The following is a 26,231-nucleotide window of genomic DNA, read 5'->3' as shown; positions in this document are numbered from 1 at the left end:
AACACAGGGAATCCAGGACAGATAAACCCCACAGGACCAATAATGAAAGTAGTGATACCAGGAGCATAAGGGGAAGGTGGAGGAGAAAGGGGGAACTGATCACAATGATCTACATATAACGCACACACCCAGGGGGACAAACAACAGAAAAGTGGGTGACAGGAGGTAGTGGAAAATGTAAGACATGAAAATAATAATAATTTATAATGTATAAAGGGTTCATGAGAAAGGGAGGGTGGGAGAGGGAGGGAGAAATGAGGAGCTATACCAAGGGCTCAAGTAGAAAGAAAATGTTTTGAAAAGGATGATGGCAACATATGTACAAATGTGCTTGACACAATTGATGTATGTACGGATTGTGATAATAGCTGTAAGAGCCCCCAATAAAAAAAATTTTTTAAAGAAAGAAAAACATATACGAGGGGAACTAAATCTTGCCTGCGAGTCATGGAATCCTTCTGAGGCAATGACGCTTCTGTTGGCAGCAGGAGGGGGCATAGACGTGCAATAGTGCATCCGTCTGGCTTTGCTCATGAAAACAGAGCCATTTAAGTATTTCTGGAATAAAGAGTTTAATGTCAGAATTAGATCTCCTATAAGTATAGAAGGATCCGGAAAAGTACAGGTCTGAAAGCGGAGTCAGAGGGTTGGAGAAGTAGTCACGTAGTACTTCAGCCTGCATGAAGCACTGGTGTGGAGGGGAGGCTGCTCGCAGGGAAGTTGGAGAAGTTGTGTCTGTCTGCCCATGTTAGACGGTGAGAGACTGGGATTTCTTCTGGAGATGATGAAAAGTTTTAAATCAACTGCAGCGATGGTGGCATATGTCTATGGCTAGTCTACAAACACTGAATTGTATATTTTAAATGGGCAGCATGTATGCTATGTGAATTGTATCTCAGTACAATTCTTTTCAAAGAACATAAAGAAAGAATTTCCGCCTCAGAAACTCACAGAGGCAGTTCTACTCTGTTCGACAGCATTGCCTGGCTCAGAATTGACCCTGTGGCAGTGAGATTGTTTTGGTTTGGGTGTACCCACTTATTGGTTAAACAAACATTTAATTTTCATTTCTATACAAAGTTAAGTCATGGATAAATAGTTGGCAGATTTCAAGAGGGGAAAGTTGTGCGTTTGCTTTCTTCCTGTGAAGCATCTCTCCTCTGTGCCCTCAGCCAATGGACAATCCCCGCTCCTCAATAAAAACCATCTTATTAGGCAGCTCTGAATTTGAGGTGCTGCCTCTGCAAACCACACATAGACATACAATGTGTCCTTGGATTAAAAGGAGTATCAGGAACAAATGATCTTCTCTTTGTCTCTTTTAAGTAAAAAGACAATATATAACAATGGTTTCAAAATCCAATCACAAGACGGTGCACCATAAAAATCTTTCTCCTTACTGGTGCAATGAGAGACACAAAGCCCAATGGAACAGAATAGAGAATCTAGAAATAAAACCCATCCAAATACACTCAGCCAGCTTTCCACAAAGGATCAAAACATATTAAATGGGGAAGACATAGTCCAACAAATGGTGCTGGCATGACTGGATTTCCTTTTGTGGAAAGAAGACATAATCTATATCTTATTTCAGATGCAAAAATGAATGCAGAGTGGATGAAAGGCCTGAATATAAACCCTAGTACTATAAAGATCATCAACCAAAAATGTAGGGACACGTAAGGGCCCTAACACAAGCATCAACACACCATCAAGCATAATGATTATTGCACATCCATCAGAAGACAGAATAGATGAATAGAATTTCAGTCAGTAAGAAGCCTGTGTAGGCATCAAAGAACAAAAAATCATATCATTGACTGCACACCTCCATGATAGGATCACTGAAGACAAATGGGTGCATAAGCAAATGTGGTGAAGAAAGCTGATGGTGCCCGGCTATCAAAAGAGATAGTGTCTGGGGTCTTAAAGGCTTGGAGGTGAACAAGCGGCCATCTAGCTCAGAACCAAATAAGCCCACATGGAAGAAGCACACCGGCCAGTGCCATCACGAGGTGCCCAAGGGACCAGGTATAAGGCATCATGCAAAAAAAAAAAAAAAAGATATAAGTGTGTGTATGTATGTGTATATATGTGTATATGTATATATGTATGTGTATATATATATCATATTAAATGAAGGGGGAAGTGCAGAGTGGAGACCCAAGGCCCAAGTGTCGGCCAATGGAGATCCCCTCATAGAGGGGTTTAGGAGAGGAGATGGGTTAATTAGGGTGTGAGGTAGTATCGATGAAGAACACAACTTTCCCCCAGATCCTGGATGCTTCCTCCCCCCAACTACCATGATCCGAATTCTACCTTGCAGGGCTGGATGGGACAGAGGCTGTACACTGGTACATATGAGGGTTGGAGGTACAGGGAATCCAGGGTGGATGATACCTTCAGGACCAAGGGTGTGAGGGACAATGCTGGGAGAGTGGAGGGTGAGTGGGTTGGAAAGGGGGAACTGATTACAGGGATCCACATATGACCTCTTCCCTGGGAGAGGGACAGCAGAGAAGGGGGGAAGGGAGACTCCGGATAGGGCAAGATATGACAAAATAACGATGTATAAATTACCAAGGGCATATGAGGGAGGGGGGAATGGGGAGGGAGGGGGGGGGAAGAGGACCTGATGCAAGGGGCTTAAGTGGAGGGCGAATGCTTTGAGAGTGATTGGGGCGGGGAATGTGTGGATGTGCTTTATACAATTGATGTATGTATATGTATGGATTGTGGTAAGAGTTGTTTGAGTCCCTAATAAAATGTAAAAGAAGAAAAGAGAAAAAAATGATTAGGGCAAAGACTGTACAAATGTGCTTTATACAATTGATGTATGTATATGTATGAACTGTGAAAAGAATTGTATCAGCCCCAATAAATTGTTAAAATAAAAAAATTTTAAAAAAAATAAAAATAAATAAATAAAATTAAAAAAAAGAAGCCTGTGTATATCAAAAGATTTTGGATACACACACAAGATTTCACCAAAAATGCCAAAAGGAAGTTGGCAGACAGGGAACAAGTTTTTGGCAATGACATAATAGACAAGGGACGGATCTCTGCAATCTCTGGAAAACTGCAACTCTTCAACAAGAAAATGATGAATAACCCAATTTTTAAAGGGGGCAGAGGACATGAACAGACAGATTATCATTTGGAACACAGACAATCAAATCATATGAAGACATGCTCATCATCCCGAGCCATCCAAGAGATGCAAATCAGAACCACACGGAAATAGCACCTCACCCCAGCACTAATGGCAAAGTTCAAAAGAGCAAAAGGCAACAAATGCAGGAGAGAGCGTGGTGACGATGGAACCTCACACCCTGCTTGAGAGACGCCTTATCAGCACACTCACTCACTGTGCAAAGTGGTACAGTGCTTCCTCAGGCAACTGGGAGCAGAAGTACCATGGACCAGGCAGGACTGCGCAGTTCCCACCAAAATAAGAACATAGCACCAGTCGCTATCCACACACCTTGATGTTTTTTCATAGGGCGAGTCGCAGTGGCAAAGAGAAGGTAACGGCCTACCTGCCTCTGCATGGAAGCATAGATAAAGACTCTTTGGTACATATGCACAGTGGAATACTACACATCGCTAAAGAATAATGATGAAACTAAGAAGCACCTGATCATTTAGATGAACTTTGAGGATATTATGCTGAGTGAACTTAGTCCAAACCAAAAAGCCAAATATATTACTGGAGACCAGTAATGTAAAATTTTCCATGCAAAAAAAAAAATAAAAATCAGAATTTGTTGGTTACCAGGACAGAATGGAAGAGAGGGAGGAGGCAATAGGCCAGAGGTCAGACAGGTGTTAAAGTTTGGGGAAGGGAAAAATAACATACTGCAAGTGAGAGATGTGGGGAAGGGCAGGTGAAGGAACACTGAGCAAGCCATTGGGAGGTTGCTAAGTTATTTAAAATAGTGAATGCAAAAATGTTGATCAGATATGTAAACCCCCATCAATGTGTAATTTTTAAAATTATGTTCCCTTTGGCATGGAAACCTGTTCTTGATTTTTTTTCTTATAACAGTGATTTCTTACAATATTTGGCCTTTTGCTTTTGACCACTTTCACTCAACATACCATCCTCAAAGTGCATCTATATTATGAGGTACTGCATAGGTTCAGCAGAATTCTTTAGTTATACATAGCATTCCATTGTGTATATGTGTACCAAAGATTCCTTATCCATAGAAAGTAGCAAAATAAATCATTATCTATTCAAGTTTAAAATTTTTGGATCAGTATGTATATATATATATATCTTTCTCCTATTACATCCTTCTATATCTATCTAGTTCCCACTTTTCTCTGAGAGACTGTAACTGCTAGCTTTTGCTATATCTGGCCCTTTATCTTTTATGGGCATCACATGTTAAGTCTATATAATTGGCGAGATAGCAGAAATGGGATTTGAAGTGAAATGAATTTGAAAGGAAATCTGGTTCTTTCTCTCTGAAGAGGACTGGTAGTTATCGCTCCTCCACTTAGCTGCTGACTCCATATTTCCTCCTTGCTTGATGAAATTGTCCCCTAGTTCTGGGACCCACGGAGTTTCCTTCTTTAATCTGATGGATCTAAAATAGAATACATGGATTTCCTGCTGCCTTGGTTTTGAACTGTTGACCTTGTGGTTAACAGCCCAACACAGAACCGTTATGCCACCAGCACTCCTAATAGCATTATCTCAATATAATAAAGGTGTACTAATATGTATACAAGGTGGTATAGTGGTTGTGTGTTGGGCTGATAACTGCAAGGTCAGCATTCAAAACCATCAACCGCTCTGTGGGACAGAGATGAGGCTTTCTACCCCTATAAAGAGTTACAGTCTCAGAAAACCCCAGGGGCAGTCTCATCTGTGAGTGGAGGCAACTCGATGGCAGTGGGTTTAGTTGAGTGTTTTGGAGGCAATACTAAATATGTGAATTGGTTTCATAGTAATTTGATATAAAGATAAGATAAAACATCAGCTTATATGATACCATACTGTATTATACTAGTAATTGTTGATAGATACTAGTAATCATTGGTACTAACTATTGGTAATAAAAGCCTCAGTGTTGGTTCTTGGGGCAGAGCCTGTGTATACCATAAATAGGTTAAAACAATTTAACATATTAAAAAACTCCAGCCTCAGCCCATTTCCCTTTCTTCCTGAAGCTTTGTGATCTTGCACATGGAGCTTATTAAAAACAACTCCCTTGCAACCGAGAAGAGGGACTAGTGTGTTGTCAGCTGACAGAAGCTCAAGTAAACAGAGCAGCTGCCTAGAGAAGAAAAATTATGGAGGAGAGAGAAAAATTCTTATCTAGAGGTTTGCACACAATAAAGGACAAGCCCACGAATCGTGAAACAGCAAAGTTCATCTTCTCTCATTTATACATCAAGAAAGCAAGGAGAAAGTATCTATAATTTTATGGACAAAGAGAGAAAGATTGCATGCTTAGAAACTGTGAAAAGGTGAACCAGATGCCAACCCCAAACCCACTGCCATGAAGTCATTCTGTCTACGGCAGCCCTCGAGTGGGTTTCACAGACTCTAGATCTTCTTCATAAGAACACACAGTCTTGTTTTCCTCCCGTGGAGTGACCGACGGCTTTGAATTGTGGCTGGTAGTCCATCAACTAATGCACAGCAGCGGCAACAGGGCCCTTGGGTGAAAGGAAGGCTGGAAAGTAAGGCATTAGCTCAACTAAGAGAATACAGAAGCTATTTGCAAATTTCTCTCCGCCATTTTTATTCTTCTTGCTTCTTGAGTCCCTTCAACACATTATCAGATATAATCATTTTCATTTGGAAAACAGCCAGTTTAACAAGTTTGGCTCTCTGGGGAGTAGGTCCATGATCATAATCTCTCTCCCTAAAGCACACGTGAAAGAAAGGGTCGGTCAGCAGTCAGCCCCGGCTGGTAAACTCTGCCCAGAAATCAAACTACACACCCACTAAAACATACCGACCCAATCAAAGCAACTGCCCTGCCAGCTAAGTGTGGTTCAGAGTGCCCCTGCAAGACAGAGGAAAGCTGTCCCGTCGAGAGTGCAAGCTGACAAAGCCTGACGAGCACAAACTGCCACAGTGTTATCCGTAGGGCATTATCTAGTGGGTTTAAGCCACTGACCTTTCGCTTAGTAGCTCAGGGCTTAAGTGCTTTGCTACCAGGGCTCATGAAACATTCTGAAGGAAGTAATTTGAAGTCAATATGTACATATATCTCCAATTAGAACTGCTCATAGTGGGCCACATTTAACTACAGGCACAAGGCCAAGCACCTACACCCAGTGACTCAAGACCAAGCTTATAACCTTGCACATGGTTACTTAGTTACTAACCGAGAATTCAACTGTTGGCAGCGAAGCTGTCCATGATATGCTGTAACCATTTATTGCATTTCCTGGGCCATCCTCCGTTGTATTGGTGCCTTTAGTGGTTTGAATTAGCTAGACCTACAGCTCAATGAAATTCAAAGTTGGAACAAGAAGATTGAGGTACACAGTGGTGAGGCCCACTCAATGAAGTTATTTTCTAGATGTCTGTACAATAACATTTTTTCTAATAATTACAATATTTCTAGAAGCATATAGAACACTCCATATGTGTTAGGATTTTTGAAGTGAATACACTACACAGAGTGACTTATCCAGGAGAGCCCACATGGAAAACTACTTACTGAACCCTCCCAAGTTCCTATTCGATTTTCATATTCCTTTGTAACAATAATATTTATTTCTAAATCACTTTCTCCTTGCAAATGAGATATAATTCAACGGCGTTTTTTGGTTTTTTGTGTGGTTTTTTTTGGCTCATTTAAACCCTCTAGGACAGGGTAGAACTTCTCTCTAAATTTAGGAGATTTGAACTCTTTACAAGAGTAGAAAACCTGTCTTTCTCCCTCTGAACAGCTGGACGTTTCGAACTGCTGACCTTGAGGATAGCCACCCAACATGTGATTCAGTAGGCACTATGAATGTAAGTCAGAATCGACTTGGTGGCGGTGAATTTGGATTGTGGTTCCCACTGATCTTAGCTGTGCACTCCATGGGGAGAAAACCCATGATTTTTGCCATGTTGCTAGCATCATTCTTCCAATGGTTGCATTCTAACCGATCTGACCGATACAAGAATAGGCATGACAACAGTCTGACTAACTCTCCTTCAGCTCCAGCGTCTTCCCAATGCCATCTTCTCTTAGCCAGACTGCAGAAAGTAGGCTCACACACACAAATCATTCTGCTGCAGTCATCTTTTAATACTATGTAGCATAACTAAAGTCAGCACTGGAGTCAAAGGTCCACTGAAGTTGTGAAATTGTGTTTTTTACGACAACAGTTGAAGATTGCAAAATATGGTTTTATATAACATGACTAAAGTTTACACACATATAGATACAGTGCCAAGTCTCTTTAGAAAAAAAATTCTAAAAGAAAAGAAAACATTCTAATTAGGGTAATATCGTTTTCTTACTTTAACTTCGTTCTTCTCAGTTGCTTCTGACTTTCTCTTAGCATATCAAAGTATTTCGCTTCCTCCTTGAATTGAGACTCGACTGGGAGAAATAGCACAATGAAGGAAATACAAACAGGAAAAAAAGACAGTAAGTAGAAAGTGAAATCCATCGCAAATATTTTGCAAAGCTAAAAGAAGTTCATCGTTACGGCTAGAATTGAATCAAATATGAACATCGACTCGGTAAACATTTAGATACACTTTCATGAAACAAGCACAAGTCACGCTGCATCTCTGTATCTCTTCTATGAACACACAAAGACATTTAGTTGTATGTGAAATTGTGACATAAACCTTCACTAGTCACACTTCTATTCAGTTTATACAATACCCCCTTTCCAAAAACTACCAGCAATTTCTCCATGAATGTCAAGGGAAAAAAATGCTCTGTGCCAAAATACAACTGCAAAGAGGACTGATTAAAAATTAAGATTTGTTCTCCTGGAACCCATCTGCCTATGTGTTATGAGACATATATTGATTGACTGGTGATAACATCTGTCTCCATTCCAATGAAGTTGATTAAGTGTGTTAGCCTCGCCTCACCCTTAACCTTCCCACTTGCACACCCTCCAAGCCTGGAACTGAAGTCACCTGGAGGGATCCCCTTGCTGTAGAAAACTAGACAGGCTGCCCCGTGAACACCAGGGAAGAATGTGTTCCTTAACCCATCCAGACACACTGGGAAGCTGTTGCCCCCAAACAAGCTCAGAGGACAGGCAGGTGCCGGGAGTTTCAGAAAAGAATGTTAAAACAGACATGCAGAGCCTGGAGGGAGAAGGGAAAGTGCTACCCCACTGAGGTGACTACAGCCATCGTCACAAGAGACATAGAAACAGTTGTGTGGAAAACGAATGTGCTCTGTAAACTTTCACCCAAACTACAAGTTTTAAAAAGTTGTTTTTCCAGCCATGTTTTCCTTCCGTAGATCATTGACCTATCCTGATAGAACACTGGGCTTAAGAGCGTTATCAAGAGCTGGTCTGTGGGGCAAGGTGCCCAAAGGTGGGTAAAATGAGGTAGAAGTCCCCAAACAGAGACATCTGCCTTGGCTCTTAGTCACCCACCCTCTTTTCTTCCCATTTAATCCTTACCTCGGAGTTGCCAAGCAAAAACTCCCTAAATAGAAGATGCCAAATGAGAAGCCAGGTAGCAAAGAACTGCTTAGCTCTAGAGGATTCCAGGTGTATTTATTTCCAACATTCTGAAAGAAAGTTGCTGCTGTCTGCTTTCAGGCCCAATAAACATAGATTGAGCATCCACAGGGCGCCAGGTGCTATGGAAGGCACTTTCCCTCAAAGAAGAAGACTAAAGTTCAGAGAGATTAGATTCAGATTAAAGTTTTATTTTTTTAAGGCAAGTCATCAGAGCGTATTTTCATACCTGGTTTTCTAACTACAAAAAGCAATGTTTTTAAAAGTATATTTTATTAAAAAAATTAAGACTGAACAAAAATACAAAAAGGTATGTTTGAATTCCAGAGAATCATGGAAACTGTATGATGCTGAAACAAATTTCACCAACACACACGCACTACAATTTGGGAGAAAAAATGAATGTAGACTACCTGTGAAGTTTTTTAAATGTTATGGAGCAAAAGTAACACCTGTGTGACTGCCTTTAAAATGCATCCTAAAAATAAAAGTCAAATAAAAAAATGTTCCCTCATGCTCACCAAGTCCTGCTAGGCTTTATTTGGTCACTTCCCTGGATCCCAACTCCGTTCCTATTCTACTTTCTGCTCTTTGAGGGAAAAGATACCTATCACCATGTGGCTCCTATGGGAAAGGGTCTGGATGAAGCCAGAAATCTCCCAGAGCACTAGGCTAGGAATCAGGATCCCGGGATTCTACCTTTCCACCAGAACAAGCGTGCGAGAAGACAAGATGTGGATACATGGAAACCTTGAAGAGCATTGGATTTGGATAGGTCACTTGCCTTGTGCGCTCTCATGTCTCCTGGCTCAAAGGGGATGGGGGTTACCTGGAGGGAGGCCTTTTCACCAGCTCCCCTCAGACACCAAGGGAATGTGACCTATTTTTGGATCTCTACCCTCTCCCTACCTTCCCAGAGACTCTAGACCTAAAATGAACTTTGAACCCTTTAGAAAAGAAGCCCCACTATGAATCCTGATCCAAAGAGGAGTTGATAATAAGACAGGGGGTTATCAACTTTCCTTGCCTCTTATTTTATCAACTTACAAGAATTCTTAAAACCCCTGTGGCATGCAGTGAAGTAATTTGTGTACTGGGATCTCACGAAAAGTTTGCTGTCTTAGAGGACAAGCGATTGCCAAACAGACAGCTCCATCTGGGGAAGCAGGATAGCACTCACAGACCCATAAACTACAAGGGATTTTAATGTGACTACCTACGTACGTGAACACAACGTTTTTCTTTGAGGAATTATAGAAAATCTTTGAATTATAATGATCGTTCATTTTTTATAAAAAATATTTCATCCATATTCTGCCATCTGCCATATTCAAACCCAAAGATACAGAAACAAGATGTCTCTAAATAAATATACTGTTGCTGATGGACACACAGCCACCACTCACCACCCACCCTCCACCACCCCCACCCCCCCACACTCACTGGATTATCAATCAAGACCAATTGTCTCAACTGAAGAAATGAGAGCCAAAATTAAATACAAAATTACCTCTGATGCGCCCACGTCTTCCTTCTCCTGCCTGATGAGTTCCCCCTGCAGGTTCTTCTTAGGTTTCTGTTTCTGCTATGGACAGTCACATGGTGGTTCCAGGAATCAGCCCCCCTCTTTGAAATTCATGCTGCTGGGCTTCTGCTTCTCAGGAGGGACTCCCAGTATCTTCAAGGTCTCTTGGCAGTTCTGCTTCACAAATGAAGAGATTCGTTTCCTTGGCTGGCCAATCTTTACCCCTGCCCTCTGAAAGAGAGGAGGAGGGCCTGAGCTGAGGAGGGCAGCAGGAAGGCAGTCTCCCAGACTGTAAGAGCACACACCAGCCCTAAACCCAGCCAGTTCACAGAGACAGATGGGCAGGAGACTTGGCAATCAGGAAACCACTCGCAGTGCTGTGTCATACAGGGCGTGTCACTGCAGAGTCTATACATAGAATGTTATCCCAGGTAAACAATAACACATGCATAACGAGCAAGGCCCACATTTGGGAAGGACACCTAACCCCCACCTTGTTCACAGCTGGGACAAAAAGCAAATTCCCTCACCTTAGAAGGCGGGTCTGCATAGTTCTGAGCTAAGGGTTCTGTCTAAGAGTCAGAGAAACAGAGTCAGCCATCCAGAGGGAGTTGGAGGGCTGGAGTTTGTTCTAGTGTGGTGGGCCATTCATTTAGCATCCTGAGGTAGGTAACCTGAGCTGCTATGAGGAACATGTCCTGGGGACAGTGAAGAACTACAGAGGAAATGATTCCCACCGGAAGGGGGTAAGCTGAGCAATAAATCTCTCTTACTGAGTTATCCCTTCTCCTCCATCTTCCCCATAAGAGCCCTCACATTCTGAAGACTCGCTTTGACTGCCCTCTCCTGCCTCTGTTCTATCATGTTAGTCTCAGGGTCTCTCAGGTTTCCATTCCTTTCCTTGCAAGTGCCAATGGTGTCATGGTAAGGGAGGGAGCTTTGGAGTTGGGCTGCTATTTGAATGTCACTTCTACCATTCATGATGACTTTGCATAAGGTATGTTAACTTTGTGTGTCTCTTTCTTCCCATCAGAATTGTGGAGAATTACAAGGGAACTTCCATACGTTCATGGAAGAATTTCGTCATCTTTTAATTCCATTCTCCCACAAACTTTCTGAAGCAGCCTCATATTTGGGATATTGATTTAAATATCTAGGAAAGTAGAATGCCTATTACAAATATTCAGTATATATTAGTCTCGCTCTTCTTCCCTCTCTCTCCCTCCCAGATTGAGAGGTAGTCACGATACTGTAGCAATCAGGTAATCATATAAGTACCCAAAGCAAAACCCAAAAAAGTAGGAAAAAGCTCCGCTGGGTGGAAGGCACTTTCATAGTTTGCATTTCTCCCACTGGGTGAGCATTGAACAACTCAGTCTGAGTTCCTGCACCCATTGACATCTCCTGGGAAGATTCTCTCTGGTCACAGTGAAATTTTCATGAAAGCAATTTTGCTCAAACCTCGTTTTTGATGATGGCCTATTGAAGAGAACAGCGTGCAGCTGTGAAATTCTGTGTCCTGCTCTGGAAAAAGGCTGCAGAAGCAGTTGTGATGTTGAACACAGCTTATAAAGACAGCGCTGTGGGAACACTCAAGTGTCTGAGTGATTTACTCATTTCAAAAAAGGTGAAATGTTGACTGCTGACAAACCTCATCTGGATGTCCTTCAACTTTGCAAAGAGGCAAAACTATCAACAAAATTCGTGCATTTGTGCTCGAAGACTGACAAGAGACCATTGAGGAGATGGGGAAGTTATCTGGACTACCTTGGAGCTCGGTTCCGTGAATTGTTATGGAAGATTTGGGAATGAGAAGGGTCCCTGTGTAATTTGTGCCTCGGGTTCTGACTGACCAGCAAAAAGAGCATTGAGTGGAAACATACCATGCTTTGAAAGAACAGCTCTGAAGTAACCCAGACATTTTTTCCAAGGTCATTACTGGTGAGGAGCCATGATGCTATTCTTATGATCCTGAAAGCAAATATTAGTCAAGCCAGTGGAAGACGGCCATTGTCACCTCACCCACAAAAAGCTAGTCAAGTACAATCAAACATCAAGATGATGTTCATTTGTTTTTGTTGTTGTTGTTTCATGTGAGGGGAGTAGTGCATTTGAGGGTTCATTCCATCAAGTCAATCTGTTAATCAAGCTTTTTATTTAGAGGTTCTGAAAAGATTGTGAAATTGTTTAGCACAAAAAGCCTGATTTGTGGCAGATAGGGGACTGGCTTTGCCACCATGACAACGTACATGCCCAGCCATTTCAGTGTGCCAGTTCGGGGGCAAAAAACAACATGCCACTCTCGCCCCACACACCTTACTCACCAACCCTCACTCCAGATGCCTTCTTTTTGTTTCTGTAAATTAAAAGGGACATAAAATGGCAGCCATTTGAAGATATAGAAGAGGTGGGGGAAAAAATGAGGGAAGTGCTGTCAGCCATCCGAACAGATGAGTTTGAAAAATGTTTCTAAGAATGGAATCACAGATTTGACAAATGTATTAAGTGTAATGGAGAGTACTTTGAAGGTGATAAGGTTCTTTTGTAAAAAATTTAAATTCATAGTGTAGGGAAACTATGGTTTTTTAGGATATATATATATGTTAGATCCATATTAGACACATGGTTAGTAAATAATTTCTCCCATTATGCAGTCCTTCTTCTCACTTTTGCTAAGTATCTTTTGAAGCACAAAATTTCTAGTGCTGATGAAGATTTTACCTCAGAGAACCTTCCCTTGAACCAGTACCTAGAGTTCAGGTCTCTAAGCCTTTTAAACCACAAGAAAGGGCATTTCTGCTCATTAAACTCACCTACTTATAGCCTTTCTGTGACAGCAGCACAAATAAACTGAGACCGCCGCCTTAACCATATTAAATCTTCCCATTTGTCTATTTATTGGGATCATATTTAATTTTTTTTTCAGGGAAATTCCATACTTTTCAATTCTGAAGTCTTATTTGTGGTTCATGATAACTGGTGTAGCTCTATGGACTGAAGGAGTTAAACCAGAATTTATGGGTGATTTGGCAAGACCACAGAATGTTCTGTCTCTGAGAAACACAGTCCTGGAGCAGGCTGCACCATGTACGCCTGCTAAAGGCTGAACAAACATGCCATCTAGACTGAGTGCCCAAGAAGAATTCTTCTCCTCATGCATAAATAAGTACACCAAATTATAACTTATGCAAACCTACTGCCACTGAACTGATTCCAACCCAAATGGACCCTACAGAACAGAGGAGAACTGGCCCCTTTTTGGTTTCTGAGACTAAATCTTCATGAGGGTGGAAGAGCCTCCTCTTTCTTCCATAGAGCAGCTAGTGGTGCCAGCTGCTGTCTTTGTGGTTGACAACCCAACCTGTAACCCACTATGCCACTAGGGCTCCTCACACAGACCAGGCAACACCAAGTGATGTCATTGCCTTGGTATCAGAAACCAGTTGATTATGCATGACAGCTGTGAGTTCATCTCAATGTCGCCGGTTACCACTCATTGATGAGACTAAGGGGGATAGTTAATGACTCTACATTCCTCACTTCCTAACATAAATTCTCACACTTCGCCAAGCACGTACAGTGATCGTCGTGTCCTAACACTCAGCAAGGATTTCTTCTATAGCTATTTACAGGAAAGTCACAGGGCTCCAGTCCCTGATTCTGTTCTTAAACCTATCAGTCATGTTGGAAGATACAGGGATTTCCATCTAGCACAAAGAGTTCTGTTCCAGGGCTCAATGAACTTCCTGGTAAATGTTTATCTCACACACTATCTGAATATCTATAAATACACAATCTGTCACTGATCCTGGCCTTGCTGTACTAGCCAACATTTATTGCTTATCTGCGTGTGGATAGCCAAAGCTCATACTTTTTTTTAATTAAAAACTTTTATTGGGGGCTCTTACAACTCTTATCACAATCCATACATTCATCCAGTGTGGCAAGCACATTTGCACATATACTGCCATCATCATTTTCAAAGCATTCTCTTCCCACTTGGGTGCCTATTATCAGCTCCCCATTTCTTGCCCTTCCCTCCCTGCCCACCTTTCCTCATGAACCCTTGATAAGTTATAGATTATTATTTTCATATCTTACATTGTCCTCTGTCATCACTCACCCATTTTTCTGTTGTTCGTCCCCCTGAAGGGGAATTATAGGTTGATTCTTGTGATTGTTTCCCCATTTTCCCCCCACCCTCCCCTAATCCTCCTGGTATCTCTACACTCCTTGTTGGCACTGAGGGATTTATCTATCCTGGATTCCCTGGGTTGAGGGCTCTTATATGTAGCAGTGTGCATGCTCTGGTCTAATCCGATTTGTAAGGTAGAAGTGAGGTCATGATAGTGGGGGGAAGGAAGCACCAAAGAAGGGAAAGTTGTGTGTTTCATTGGTACTATACTGCGCCCTGAGTGACTCATTTCTTCTCTGTGACCCCTCTGTAGTGGGATGTCCAATTGTCTACAGAAGGGCATTGGGTCTCCACTCCATGCCCCGCCCCCAAATGTGTAAGATTTTGTTCTGGGTCTTAGATGCCTGGCACCTGATCCCATCAACACCTCATAATCACACAGGCTGGGGTGCTTCTTCCTTGTGGGCTTTGTTGTTTCTCAGCTAGATGACCGCTTGTTTACCTTCAAGCCATTAAGACCCCAGATGCTGTATCTTTTGATAGCCAGGCACCATCAGCCAAAGCTCATACTTTTATTTTCAAGTCAGCTTGCTTCTGCTTCCAGCCAAAGTTTGCTCAATGAATATAAAACAGTCCATTTTAACCTTAGCCCAAGAAAAGTCAGTTTGGGAACATGAATGTGGCAGAGATAAGAAGTAAGTGGTGTGTGGTTAATATAAATCACATTTGTTCTAGCTGCATTCAACCAAATTGGAATAGTTTTCAAAATGAACCCCATTTTATAATAGAACCTCCTCTTCAGAATAATTCATGGCTGTTTTACCAACTTCACAGTATATGTGGAAACTAAGGTCACAGATTTTCCTATAAATTTGGGGTTGGGGATGGGGCAGGAAGTTGATATCAAGGAGTTCAAGAAGGAAAAGAGTGCTTTGAAACTGATTGTGGTAGCAATTGCACAATACTGTTTGATGTTATTGAACTATGGAAAAATATATCTATTAGCTCCCAATAAAATGGTTTTGGAAAATAAGCAAATCAGAGATCTAATCAGATTGTAGCAAGTCTTGCTCATGTATACATTATTACCAAAAACCCTCACTGCTATTGACTTGATTCTGACCCATAGCGACAGAGTAGAACTCCCTATTTGGGTTTCCAAGGCTGTAAACCTTTACAGGAGCAAAAATATCTCCTCTCAGTTTCATTATTAAATCATGCTTTAAAATGGCATGTGAGTACGGAAAAGAGAGGTAAGGAGTGAATTCAGCGTGATGAGGGGCTACAAGAGTTTCAAAGGTGCAAACATAGCATGCTCCACCCTGAGTGTTATTCCATTCCTGCCTTTAAAATGTCAGAAGTCCCCCACCCCAGCCCAGCCCCCACCCCCACCCAATGACACTGAGGTCACTTTTCCCTGCTAAAACCAAAAGCAAAGCTGGCAGTCTTACTTTTGATTCCTTGTACTCCCTGACAAGCACACTATGCAAAATAGCCCTAAAAAAGCAAACCAAACTCGATGCCACCTCCCAGCCACCCTAGAGAGCAGGGTAGGACCATCTCTGTACCCCTGTGAGTTTCCAAAACTGTAGTGGAAAGAGCCCTGTAAGAATGTAGTGTTTAACTCCTAAAGGCCAACACACAGTCCTTGAACTAACTACAAGATGTTCTTTCTTGTTGTATTTTATTTTGCTTTTTGTCATTGGTTCGTTGTTGTTATTGTTTTGTTTTATTTTGTTGCTTGGTTTTGCTCTGTCTTGTTTATGTGCATGTTATTATCTCCGCAGGTCTGTCTAAATAAAACAGCCTGGATGAACAATCTGGAGGAGAAAACAATGGGACCAACAATTCTGGGGGGACATGGGATAGAGAAGGTGGAGGGAAAGGAAGTGGCATTAACAAGCCCAGGGACAAGGGAACAAGTTCCAAATCAGTGATGAGGAGGGTGTAGGAGGCCTGGTAGGGCGTGAACAAGGGTAATGTAGCCAAGAGGAATTACTGAAACCCAAATGAAGGCTGAACATGATAATGGGACAAAGGAAAGTCAAAGGAAATAGAGGAAAGAGCTAGGAGGCAAAGGGCTTTTATAGAAGTCTAAATAAAGGCATGTACATATGTAAATATATTTATATATGAGGATATGGAAATATAATTATGTGCATATATGTATAGGTTTAATATTAAGGTAGCAGATGGACATTGGGCCTCCACTCAAGTACTCCCTCAATGCAAGAACACTTTGTTCTATTAAACTGGCCTTTCATGGTGCTCACCTTCTGACACAATCGCTGAAGACAAAGCAGGTGCTTTAGCAAATGTGGTGAAGAAAGCTGGTGGTGCCATCTGGGGCCTTAAAGGCTTCAAAGTGAACAAGTGGCCATTTAGCACAGAAGCAACGAAGCCCACATGGAAGAAGCATACCAGCCTGCATGATAACGAGGTCGAAGGGATCAGGTATCAGGCATCATTAGAACAAAAAATCATATCATTGTGAATAAGGGGGAGTGTGGAGTGAGCACCCAAAGCCCATCTGTAGGCCATTAGACACCCCCTTATGTAAGGGTCTAGGGAGGAGACGAGCCAGTCAGGGTGCAGTGTAGCAACAATGAAACATGCAACTTTCCTCTAGTTCTTAAATGATTTCTCCCCCCACTATCATGATCCCAATTCTACCTTACAAATTTCACTAGACCAGAGGATATACACTAGGACAGACAGGAACTGGAAACACAGGGAATCCAGGGCGGATAATCCCTTCAGGACCAGTGGTGAAAGTGGTGATAATGGGAGGGTGGAGGGAAGGTGGGGTGGAAAGGGAAACCCAATTTCAAGGATCTATATGTGACCTCCTCCCTGGGTGGTGGGCAACAGAAAAGTGGGTAAAGGGAGACTTCAGACAGGGCAAGATATGACAGAATAATAATTTATAAATGATGAAGGGTTCATGAGGGAGGGATTGCGGGGTGGGAGAGGGGAAAATGAGGAGCTGATGCCAGGGGCTTAAGTGGAGAGTAAATGTTTTGAGAATGATGAGGGCAATGAATGTACAAATGTGCTTTACACAATTGATATAAATATGGATTGTGATAAGAGTTGTATGAGCCCCTAATAACATGATTTTTTAAAGTAGTTTTCTTTTTTAAAACCGTGTAGTGTAACACTTTAGGGGAAAAGAAATCCCAGTCTTGTTTCAGGGCTGATTTTGCCCTGCGGACCTTTGGGTTGGGATCTCAGCCCAACTCATAACAACTGTGCCACCAGGGCCCATGCCTCACAAGTACCATCGCGCTCTGGGCCTGGAGAACCCGGAGAGTTTGCAAACAACAACTACAAACTTGCAAACCCAAGCTCCATCATGTACAGGTAAGGAAACTGAGGCACCGCCTTTCAGTACCTTTCAAGAGTTAATGAGCTCGTAACTTAAGACAAGCATTGCTTACCTTGCAGCTCCATTTGGAGCTCTTTCCTCTACATTTTCCCACTGGTCATAATTTTATAAGGCTGGAAACGGAACCTACCAATTATGTTTTCACTGCTGGCACTAGAGGGCCTTTTGAGCACCCAGGTTTCAGAAAGCTGCACACGTCAGCGAAAGCCCCAAATCCATTTGCAGAGCCCCCACTGGATTAAACCTCCTCTGAACTCCCTCAGACCAGGGACTAGCGATGTGATCAGTCTTGCCCTCGGAAAGTGTGCCTTCGAAAGTAGGTCATTATAGATAGAAACTCAAAACGTCAAACTGAACTCGATTTGTTGCCTCACGTAATAAATTTGATGAAAACAAGGTGATCAAGGTAGAATTTCCACATTCCTGAGCCCCCTTTCCTCCATCTTTGAACCACCAGGCAAGCCTGCCACTTGTATTAGAGGAGCAAGTCTCTTCTTGCTGCTATAATCCCCAGCTGGCCAGAGGCAGTCACACCACTGAAAGGTACACAAATGATAAGTAAGCATGAGGACAAGATCTTTGATATCAGGTCATTAGAGAGTTGTAAATGAAAACAAGAATTAGAAACTGCTATACAACTATTAGAAGAGCCAACACTTGAAACGTTGATATTACCAAAGACAGGAGAGGTGACAGGCGATGGAGCAACGGGAACTCTCGCTGATTGCTGGGGGGATCCCTAAATGGTCCAGGGCATGGTAGACGACCGTCTGACAGCTTCTCACAAAGCCAAATACCATTTTCCCACAGAGCCTGGTGATCACACTCCTAGATACTAGATATTAACCCCCACACACACACACACATCTACACAGGGATTTTTGGACTAGCTTCATTCATAACTGATAAAACTTGGAGGCAATCAAAATGCCCCTCAATATGGAATGGATGAATAAACTGTGATAAATCCAAACAAGGGGTTTTGACTCAATGATAAAAAGAAGTGAGTTATCAAACCACCAAAAAGCAAACAAACCTATGGAGGAATATTAAAGAAGCCAGCCTTAAAAAGACTACATAATATTATATTATTCTAAGTATATGGCATTGGGGAGGGGGCAGTGGTTCATGGCGACAATAAAACTATCAGTGGTTGGGGGTTGAGCAAAAGGGGAAGGGATGAATCACTGAAGCATGGGCTTGACCAGAGCAGTATTCTGACAGTATTCTGTCAGATCCTGTCATTGCTGCTGCATATCATTTGTCAAGGCCCATAGGACTTTACATTAAAAAGTGAATTCTAATGGACTATACACTTTAGTTAATAATAATATATCCATACAGGTTAATGAATCATAACAAATATATACCACTAATGTAACACAATAACAGAAGAAATAATGTACAGAGGGGAGAGAAAGTATATGGGAACTCTCTACACTATTTTCTCAGTTTTTCTCTAGGTGTAAAACTACTCTAAAAATTAATCTATTAGTTAAAAACTAAAAAGTGAAGATTTTAGATCCTGAAAGAATACCCAAAGATATCTTTGATTTTCTGAGAGAAAAGGGAAAATCATAAGAACTGCTGAGGTGAGTACTTTATTCTTTGTTCACAGAGAGATTGCTGGAGTTTGAAATGGGATTGAGGTCTCTAGACTCAGGACAGAACTTCCTATCTCTACATTGATCATATATGATTAGTTGATCTTCCTTTGGGTATGTTAATTTCTTTGTACTTCCATTTTCTCCTAGTAAGAAACTGTGTCCAAGACTTGATAAGCTAATATATAGATAGCATGTAGTAACCAAACTATATAATCATATATCTTCCTACAGAAAAATAACATACTAATTGATTGACCAAGCCAAACTCACTGTCATCGAGGCAGTTCGACTCATAGAGACCCTAAGGGACAGAGTAGAACTGCCCCCCATGGTTTCTGGCAATATAACTTTTTACAGGAATATAAAGCCTCATCGTTCTTCTGAAAAGCAACTGGTGGCTTTGAACTGCTGACCTTGCAGTTATCTGTTAATACATCAATCTGTAATGCTGACGACACTAAAGGGGATGAGGGCTAGTCTTAATAGTATTATATAGAAAATATCAAAACACCTGAAGGTGTTGATTGTTCAGTGGTAGAATTCTTGCCTTCCATGCTGCAGGAAACCTGAGATTGGCTCCTGACCAATGTCCCTCATGAACAGTCACCACCTGGCCATTCTCTTAGAGGAGCTTGCATGTTACTATGAGAATAAACAGGTTCTCACTAGAGTTCTTCAATTAAGATGCACTAGAAAGAAAGGCCTGGTTTTCTACTTCCAAAAGTCAGCCAAAGAAAATTATAGGGGTCACAAGAATCTGACCCACAACCAACCATGGGCATGGAACAAGACAGCACTTCCCTGTGCATGGAGTCCCACTCCACAGCAGCTAAAACCAGATAGTGAAAATCAACACACCCAGATCCTGCTCAATGGGGAAGCATTTTTAGCTCTATCATCAGGCAAGATGCTGTTCTTCTCTATGAAAGGACTTAAGGTTCTTGATATAGCAAGAACTACCCTTCACAATAAAAATAAGACAATAAACCAAATAAAGAGACACGAAGTACAGCAAGCTCATGTGTGGCAGTCAGGATAATGGTTCTCAAATCTTTCTGGTTCTCAAATCAGCAGAGTTCATGAGCATGTTTACACAGCAAAACAAATAACAACAAAATGCAAAACAATTCAGATGATTGCCATTGAGTCCATTCTCACTCATGTTGACCCTCGATGGGATTTCTGGGACTGAAGGGCTTTGCAGAAGCAGACCAACTCCTAGCTCATAGTGCCATCCGCACTCCGGGACACAGGGAGTTCCGTTTACAGATAAAACGGAATTTTCAAATCAACTTACCTTAAAATAAGATTTTCCTAGAGTGAGCCCAAAGTAACCATAAGAGTTCTTAAATGTGGACAAGAGAACAAGCAGAAATGTTAGAGTCAGTGCGATAACTGGAGACCTGGCAATGGAGGCACTGTGGAAGAGCATAGGATTTCTATTGAAGCAAATGCCTCATAATATTTCAGTAATGAGGAGGATAAACATGGTCAGCAGGATTGAGAAAATTATTAAAAAGAAGAAAGAAACTCTAACTTGACCAATGGTGACCATGAGTGAAGGAGAAAGAGTTGTTGCTTAGGAGGCATTGAGTTTATGTGAATGGTGGTGGAATAATTTGGAAATGGTTATCCACAATGGTTGTAAAACACAAAGAGTGTCATCAATGGCACTGAATTATACATGTAGAAGTTAAAGAATTTGAGAATGTTTTGTTGTGTATTCTTGCCACAATTCAAAAGAATAATTACACGGATAACAATGACAAGGAAAAGTAAATGCTCTAAAATGGAATGTGGTGATGATTGTACAACTCTTCTTGATATGACTGGATTATTGAATTGTATGACATGTGGATGAAGTGCTAATAAAACTTTTTTTAAATGAGGTCTACAGTATTTCTTACAAAGTTCTATTTCCAGGTGGGCTTCAGTTCTGGGTGAAATTCGGGAGATTTTCTGGTAGAGTGAATTTAAAACTGAAGTGCTAATCTCAGGTTCATGATTCATATTGACAGCCACTCCTTGAGAGAGAGGTAAGGCAGGCTGCATCTATAAAGATTTAGTCTCAGAAACCCTAAACCAAACCAAACTCTCTTCTACTGAATTGATGCTCATCATGACCCTATAGGACAAGACTGTGAGTTTCCAAGACAGTAACTCTTTAGAAAGTAACTCTGCAGAGTGGCTGGAGGTCTCAAACTGCTGGCCTTGCAGACCGTAGCCCAATTCTCAAGGAACAGTTCTGCACCATCCTATAGGGGCTGCTAGGAGTCAGAGCACCCCGGACACTAGTGGGGGGGCACAGTGTCCCAACTCACTTCCTTAATTTCCACAACTACTGATTCGACTAACAAGCCAAAAGAAAGATAGCCAAACTCAGTCCCAGAGAGTCAATTCTGACTCGTGACGATCCCGTTATAGGACGGGGAAGAACTGCCCCCCCCCCTGTGAGTTTTGGGAGACTGTAAATCTTTATGGGAGCTGAACGCCTCGTTTTTGACTAAGGAAAACTAGAGAAGAACGATGCCTTTCATTCCCGATGATCACCTTTCCGACACGATTGCTGAAGACAAAGCGGGTGAATAAGCAAATGTGGTGAAGAAAACTGATGGTGCTTGGCTATCAAAAGTATAGTGTCAGCGGTCTTAAAGGCTTGAAGGTAAACAAGCGGCCATTTAGCTCAGAAACAACAAAGCCCACATGGAAGAACACACCAGCCTGTGTGATAACAAGTTGCGGAAGAGATCAGTTATCAGGCATCATCAGAACAAAAAAATCATATCATTGTGTGTTCACCTCCCTGATATGATCGCTGAAGACAAATGGATGCATAAACAAATGTGGCAAACAAAGCTGATGTTGCCTGGCTATCAAAAGATGCAGTATCTGGGGTCTTAAAGGTCTGAAGATAAACAAGTGGCCATCTAGCTCAGAAGCAATAAAGTTTGCATGAAAGAAGCACACCAGCCTGTGCCATCACAAGGTGTTGAAGGGATCAGGTATCAGGCATCATCAGAACCAAAAAAAAAATCATATCATTTTGAATGAGGGGGGTAGTGTGGAGTGGAGACCCAAAACCCATTTGTAGACCACTGGACATCCCCTTACAGAAGGGTCTCGGGGAGGAGACGAGCCAGTCAGGGTGGGATGTACCAAGGATGAAACATACAACTTTCCTCTAGTTCCTAAAAGCTTCCACCCCATCCCCAAACCCAATATCATGATCCCAATCCTGCCTTACAACTCTGGCTAGACCAGAGAATGTACACTGGTACAGATAGGAACTGGAAACACAGGGAATCCACGGTGGATGATTCATTCAGGACCAGTGGTGAGAGTGGTGATACCAGGAGAGTGGAGGGAAGGTGGGGTGGAAAGGGGGAACGGGTGACAAGGATCTACATATAACCTCCTCCCTGGGGGATGGACAACAGAAAAGTAGATGAAGGGAGACATCGGGCAGTGTAAATATGACAAAATAATAATTTATAAATTATCAAGGGTTCATGAGGGAGAGGGAGGAGCGGGTAGGGAGGGGGGAAATGAGGAGCTGATGCTAGGGGCTTAAGTGGAGAGCAGGTCTTTTGAGAATGATGAGAGCAATGAATGTACAAATGTGCTTTATGCAATTGATGTATGTATGGATTGTGATAAGAGTTGTATGAGCCTCCAATAAAACGATTAAATAAGAAGAAAGAATGGTGCCTTTGAATGACGGTGCTGGGGACGAATATTGAACATACCACCAATAGCCAAAAGAGCGAACACATGTGCCTGGAAGAAGCACGCGGAGAATGCTCCTGAGAAGCTCAGATGGCAAGACTCATCCCACTTGCGTGGTCACGCAGAAGCGCGGCGAAAAGGAGGAAGAGGCTCCAGGAGATGGATTCACCCAGTGGCGACAACCACGGGCTCAAAGATGACAACAAAGATGAGGCTGGCACAAGACCAGCAGTGCTTCTTTCAGCGGTACAGGGGTCACTGCGTGGGAACAGACGTGACAGCACCCAACCCCAACAACCCCTGATGAGTAGCTCTGGGGAGTGCGGACAGGGCTTGGTCTGCAATGCATGAAAAGTCAACATTCCAAGGGGTAGAACCCAGCAGAGAAGGAAGCTAGCGCTGCTGCAGGGAAAAAAGGACCAGCGGCAAAATGGAGGTGGGGCTGATGAAGGTGAGGCTGAGGGATGGACCTCGCCCACTGCCCTGCAGGTTTTCCAGCGGAACACCGAGCCGCGGTGGTGTCCAAGGGCCAGCCTGCGGATTGCAGCCCAACACTAACCACTCACTCCCCAGCCGGGGTTCAGGGGACTGATAGTGGGGGGCGGGCAGGGGGGACTAAGAGTACAGGAAAAGAGAAGGCTGGGGAGAAATCCGCAATCTCGATCCACGAAGAGCACTTAAGACACTGACACAGTTTTATCTCTGTCACAGATCACCACCACCCCGCGAAGTCATTTCACTGCTATTGGGGGTGGGGTGGGGGGGCTGGATTTGTAATAACCAAATAGCAAACCAACCCACAGCGGTCTACTGGATTCCGACTCTCAAATGACCCTATCCAGGGTTCCCGAAGCTCAACACCTCCGGGGCAGAAAGCCTCATCTCTCCTCCGCTGAGCGGAAGGTGAGTCCCAGGTGCTCATTGACAGGTGGCAGCCCGGCTCCCAAGCCACCAGGCTCCCGGACTGCAGACAGACAGCTCCCTTCCCGCGTTGTGTCTGGCCTCTTTCTCCTCCCCTCTCTGGGGGTTTACTGGAACCCAACCCCCATCCCCATCCCCCCCACCCCATACACACACACACACACACACACACACACACACTCATCGGTCTGCTGCCCGCTGCTCCCTCGCCGAACTGCGGAGATGCCCAGACCTCCAAGATAGCTTGCTCGGGAGGAACGCAGGTTAAGTCACCTGGTGCTTCTCAAACGCCCCAAGCGGATCCCATCCGCCCCACTCCTATCTTCCTCCCTGTTCCCCCTCCCAGCTGCCCGGGCCGGCCCTACAGCCTCGTCGCTGCGGCCCCCTTGCCCCCCGCCCCTGTCCTCATACCCGCAAACTCCGTGTTCACGGTCGAGTCCGTCCTCCCGCCACGCCGCTGCGGATGGAACTGGCACGGCCCGGGAACATAAAAATACATCCCGGTTTGGGCAGGGCCAGGTGTGCCGCCTCAAGGAAATGATTTTCGGTCCCGCCTCCTCCCCGCGGCGGGGTGTGGCTGCCCGGAAAGGATGGGGTTTGGGCGGGCGCCCCACAAAGGGAAGTCTGCGAGCAGTAGGGTTTCCGGGGCTCCCTGGACTGGCCAGAGGGACATCTTTGCTGAAACGAGAAAAGCTGCCCTTGGGCCTGATCTAGACGCTCATTTCCTACGCTGCGCGGCTGCTAGATGGTCAAGTGCACCGGAGACTCGGGGCCAGGTGAAAATGGGAAGCCGTAACCAAGGACGACAGCGCCACCTCACGCCCCAGCCATGGCAGCGGCCCAAGAGGGTCGCGGTGAAAAAGAATGGACTCACTGGTAGGTTTGGCTCTGGCCCTTGGAGGACCATCTTCCACACCATGCCTTGGCTAGGTGTACGCGTGTGGCTGCTTGGGGCGCCTAGGAGAATAAATGGAAATAAAAGCCCCAGGAAGAGATTTCTCACCCCTTCGTTTACAATATGTTGCTCAAAATATCCGTTTTGTGCTAGTCTCCTCTGAGCACATGGTAGTAAAGGAGGCGGTTAGTGATGTTGCCTGCCCGCGTGGAAGTCACAGTGATGAGAAGCCTTCGAGGAACTTAGGAATGAACATCTCTACGAGCTCTAATTAACGTGTAAGTCATGAGGTGACCTGTCTGTTCGGCATGATAAAAAGAACAAGCAGAAACTGGCAGGCACTAAAACAGAATTTGCATGAAATGTAATGTGAGGTATTCAGAGGCTGAGATTTTTTCTCTTCTCTAGATCGGCCGCCATTGAAATAGTGTCATTTGGAGGGTGTTTCATTTTTGTAGGTCAACACTGATGGATAAAAGCCAAAGGAATTTTCCCAAGCTTTATATTTTTAATCTCTTATTCGACCTCTGGATGCACCTCATCCCCCTTAGAGAGGAGCCTGTTACTTGCTCATTTCAAAAGGCTCCCACAGCACTCTGGCATATGAGGGAGCTTCCTAAAGCTTATGGGGGGGGGAATCCCATTATCTGTCAATACCATTTTCCCACAAACATTCTGGATGCGTTGAATTGCTGGATAATCGGGAGTTACTAATAAAGATGATGCGCATCATTTTGTTTTTAAATTTTGCTTTTTTGATGTTAACACAACAACAATAGCAACACACGTCACTGGCCTGGAGTCCATTCTGACACTCAGCAGAGCAGAGCTTCCCGGGGGATCTGAGGCTGTCAGTCTCCACAGCAGCAGAAGTTTCCTTTTTCTCCCAGACTGCAGCTGGTGGTTTAAAAGGAAAGAGCTAGATTAACAGCCCAATGCATAGAACCCACCTACAGCCTCACCAGGGCTCTAATGTGATTGATAGCTGTCTGCCATGGAGTTGATTCCAACGCATAGCAACCTACCCAGGTAGGACTGCTTTGGCCAGGGAGTTTAAGAAAGAAGTGAGGCACTTGTATTCTTCCCTTTGTAGCTAAAAAACACAGCCCCACTTCACCACAGGAGGGCAGCAGTGGCCATTTTCACAGGTCCCTGTGGCTTACCTGAGATGTTGGCACTGACAAGAGGAACAGGGGATTTTGATTTTTTATATATCGTTTTATTAGGGGCTCATACAACTCTTTTTTTTACATTTTATTATGGGCTCATACAACTCTTATCACAATCCATACATACAGCAACTGTGTAAAGCACATTTGCACATTCATTACCCTCATCATTCTCAAAATATTTGC

General features: G+C 43.3%; 1 protein-coding gene across 1 annotated transcript in view; it reads right to left on the bottom strand.

The window, feature by feature from the left end:
* STYK1 (serine/threonine/tyrosine kinase 1) overlaps positions 1–26,231 on the bottom strand; it is a 56,077-nt gene that overhangs the window by 14,834 nt on the left and 15,012 nt on the right. The window contains exon 2 of the mRNA XM_075553341.1: positions 439–558. Coding sequence (XP_075409456.1) covers positions 439–558 — 120 coding nt within the window. The remainder of the gene's footprint in view (positions 1–438; positions 559–26,231) is intronic.

The sequence above is a fragment of the Tenrec ecaudatus genome, chromosome 6, assembly GCF_050624435.1.
Source record: "Tenrec ecaudatus isolate mTenEca1 chromosome 6, mTenEca1.hap1, whole genome shotgun sequence".
In the NCBI taxonomy this organism is placed as follows: domain Eukaryota; kingdom Metazoa; phylum Chordata; class Mammalia; order Afrosoricida; family Tenrecidae; genus Tenrec; species Tenrec ecaudatus.
Note: the sequence above shows the minus strand (reverse complement) of the source record. Positions and strands in the feature narration are given on the sequence as shown.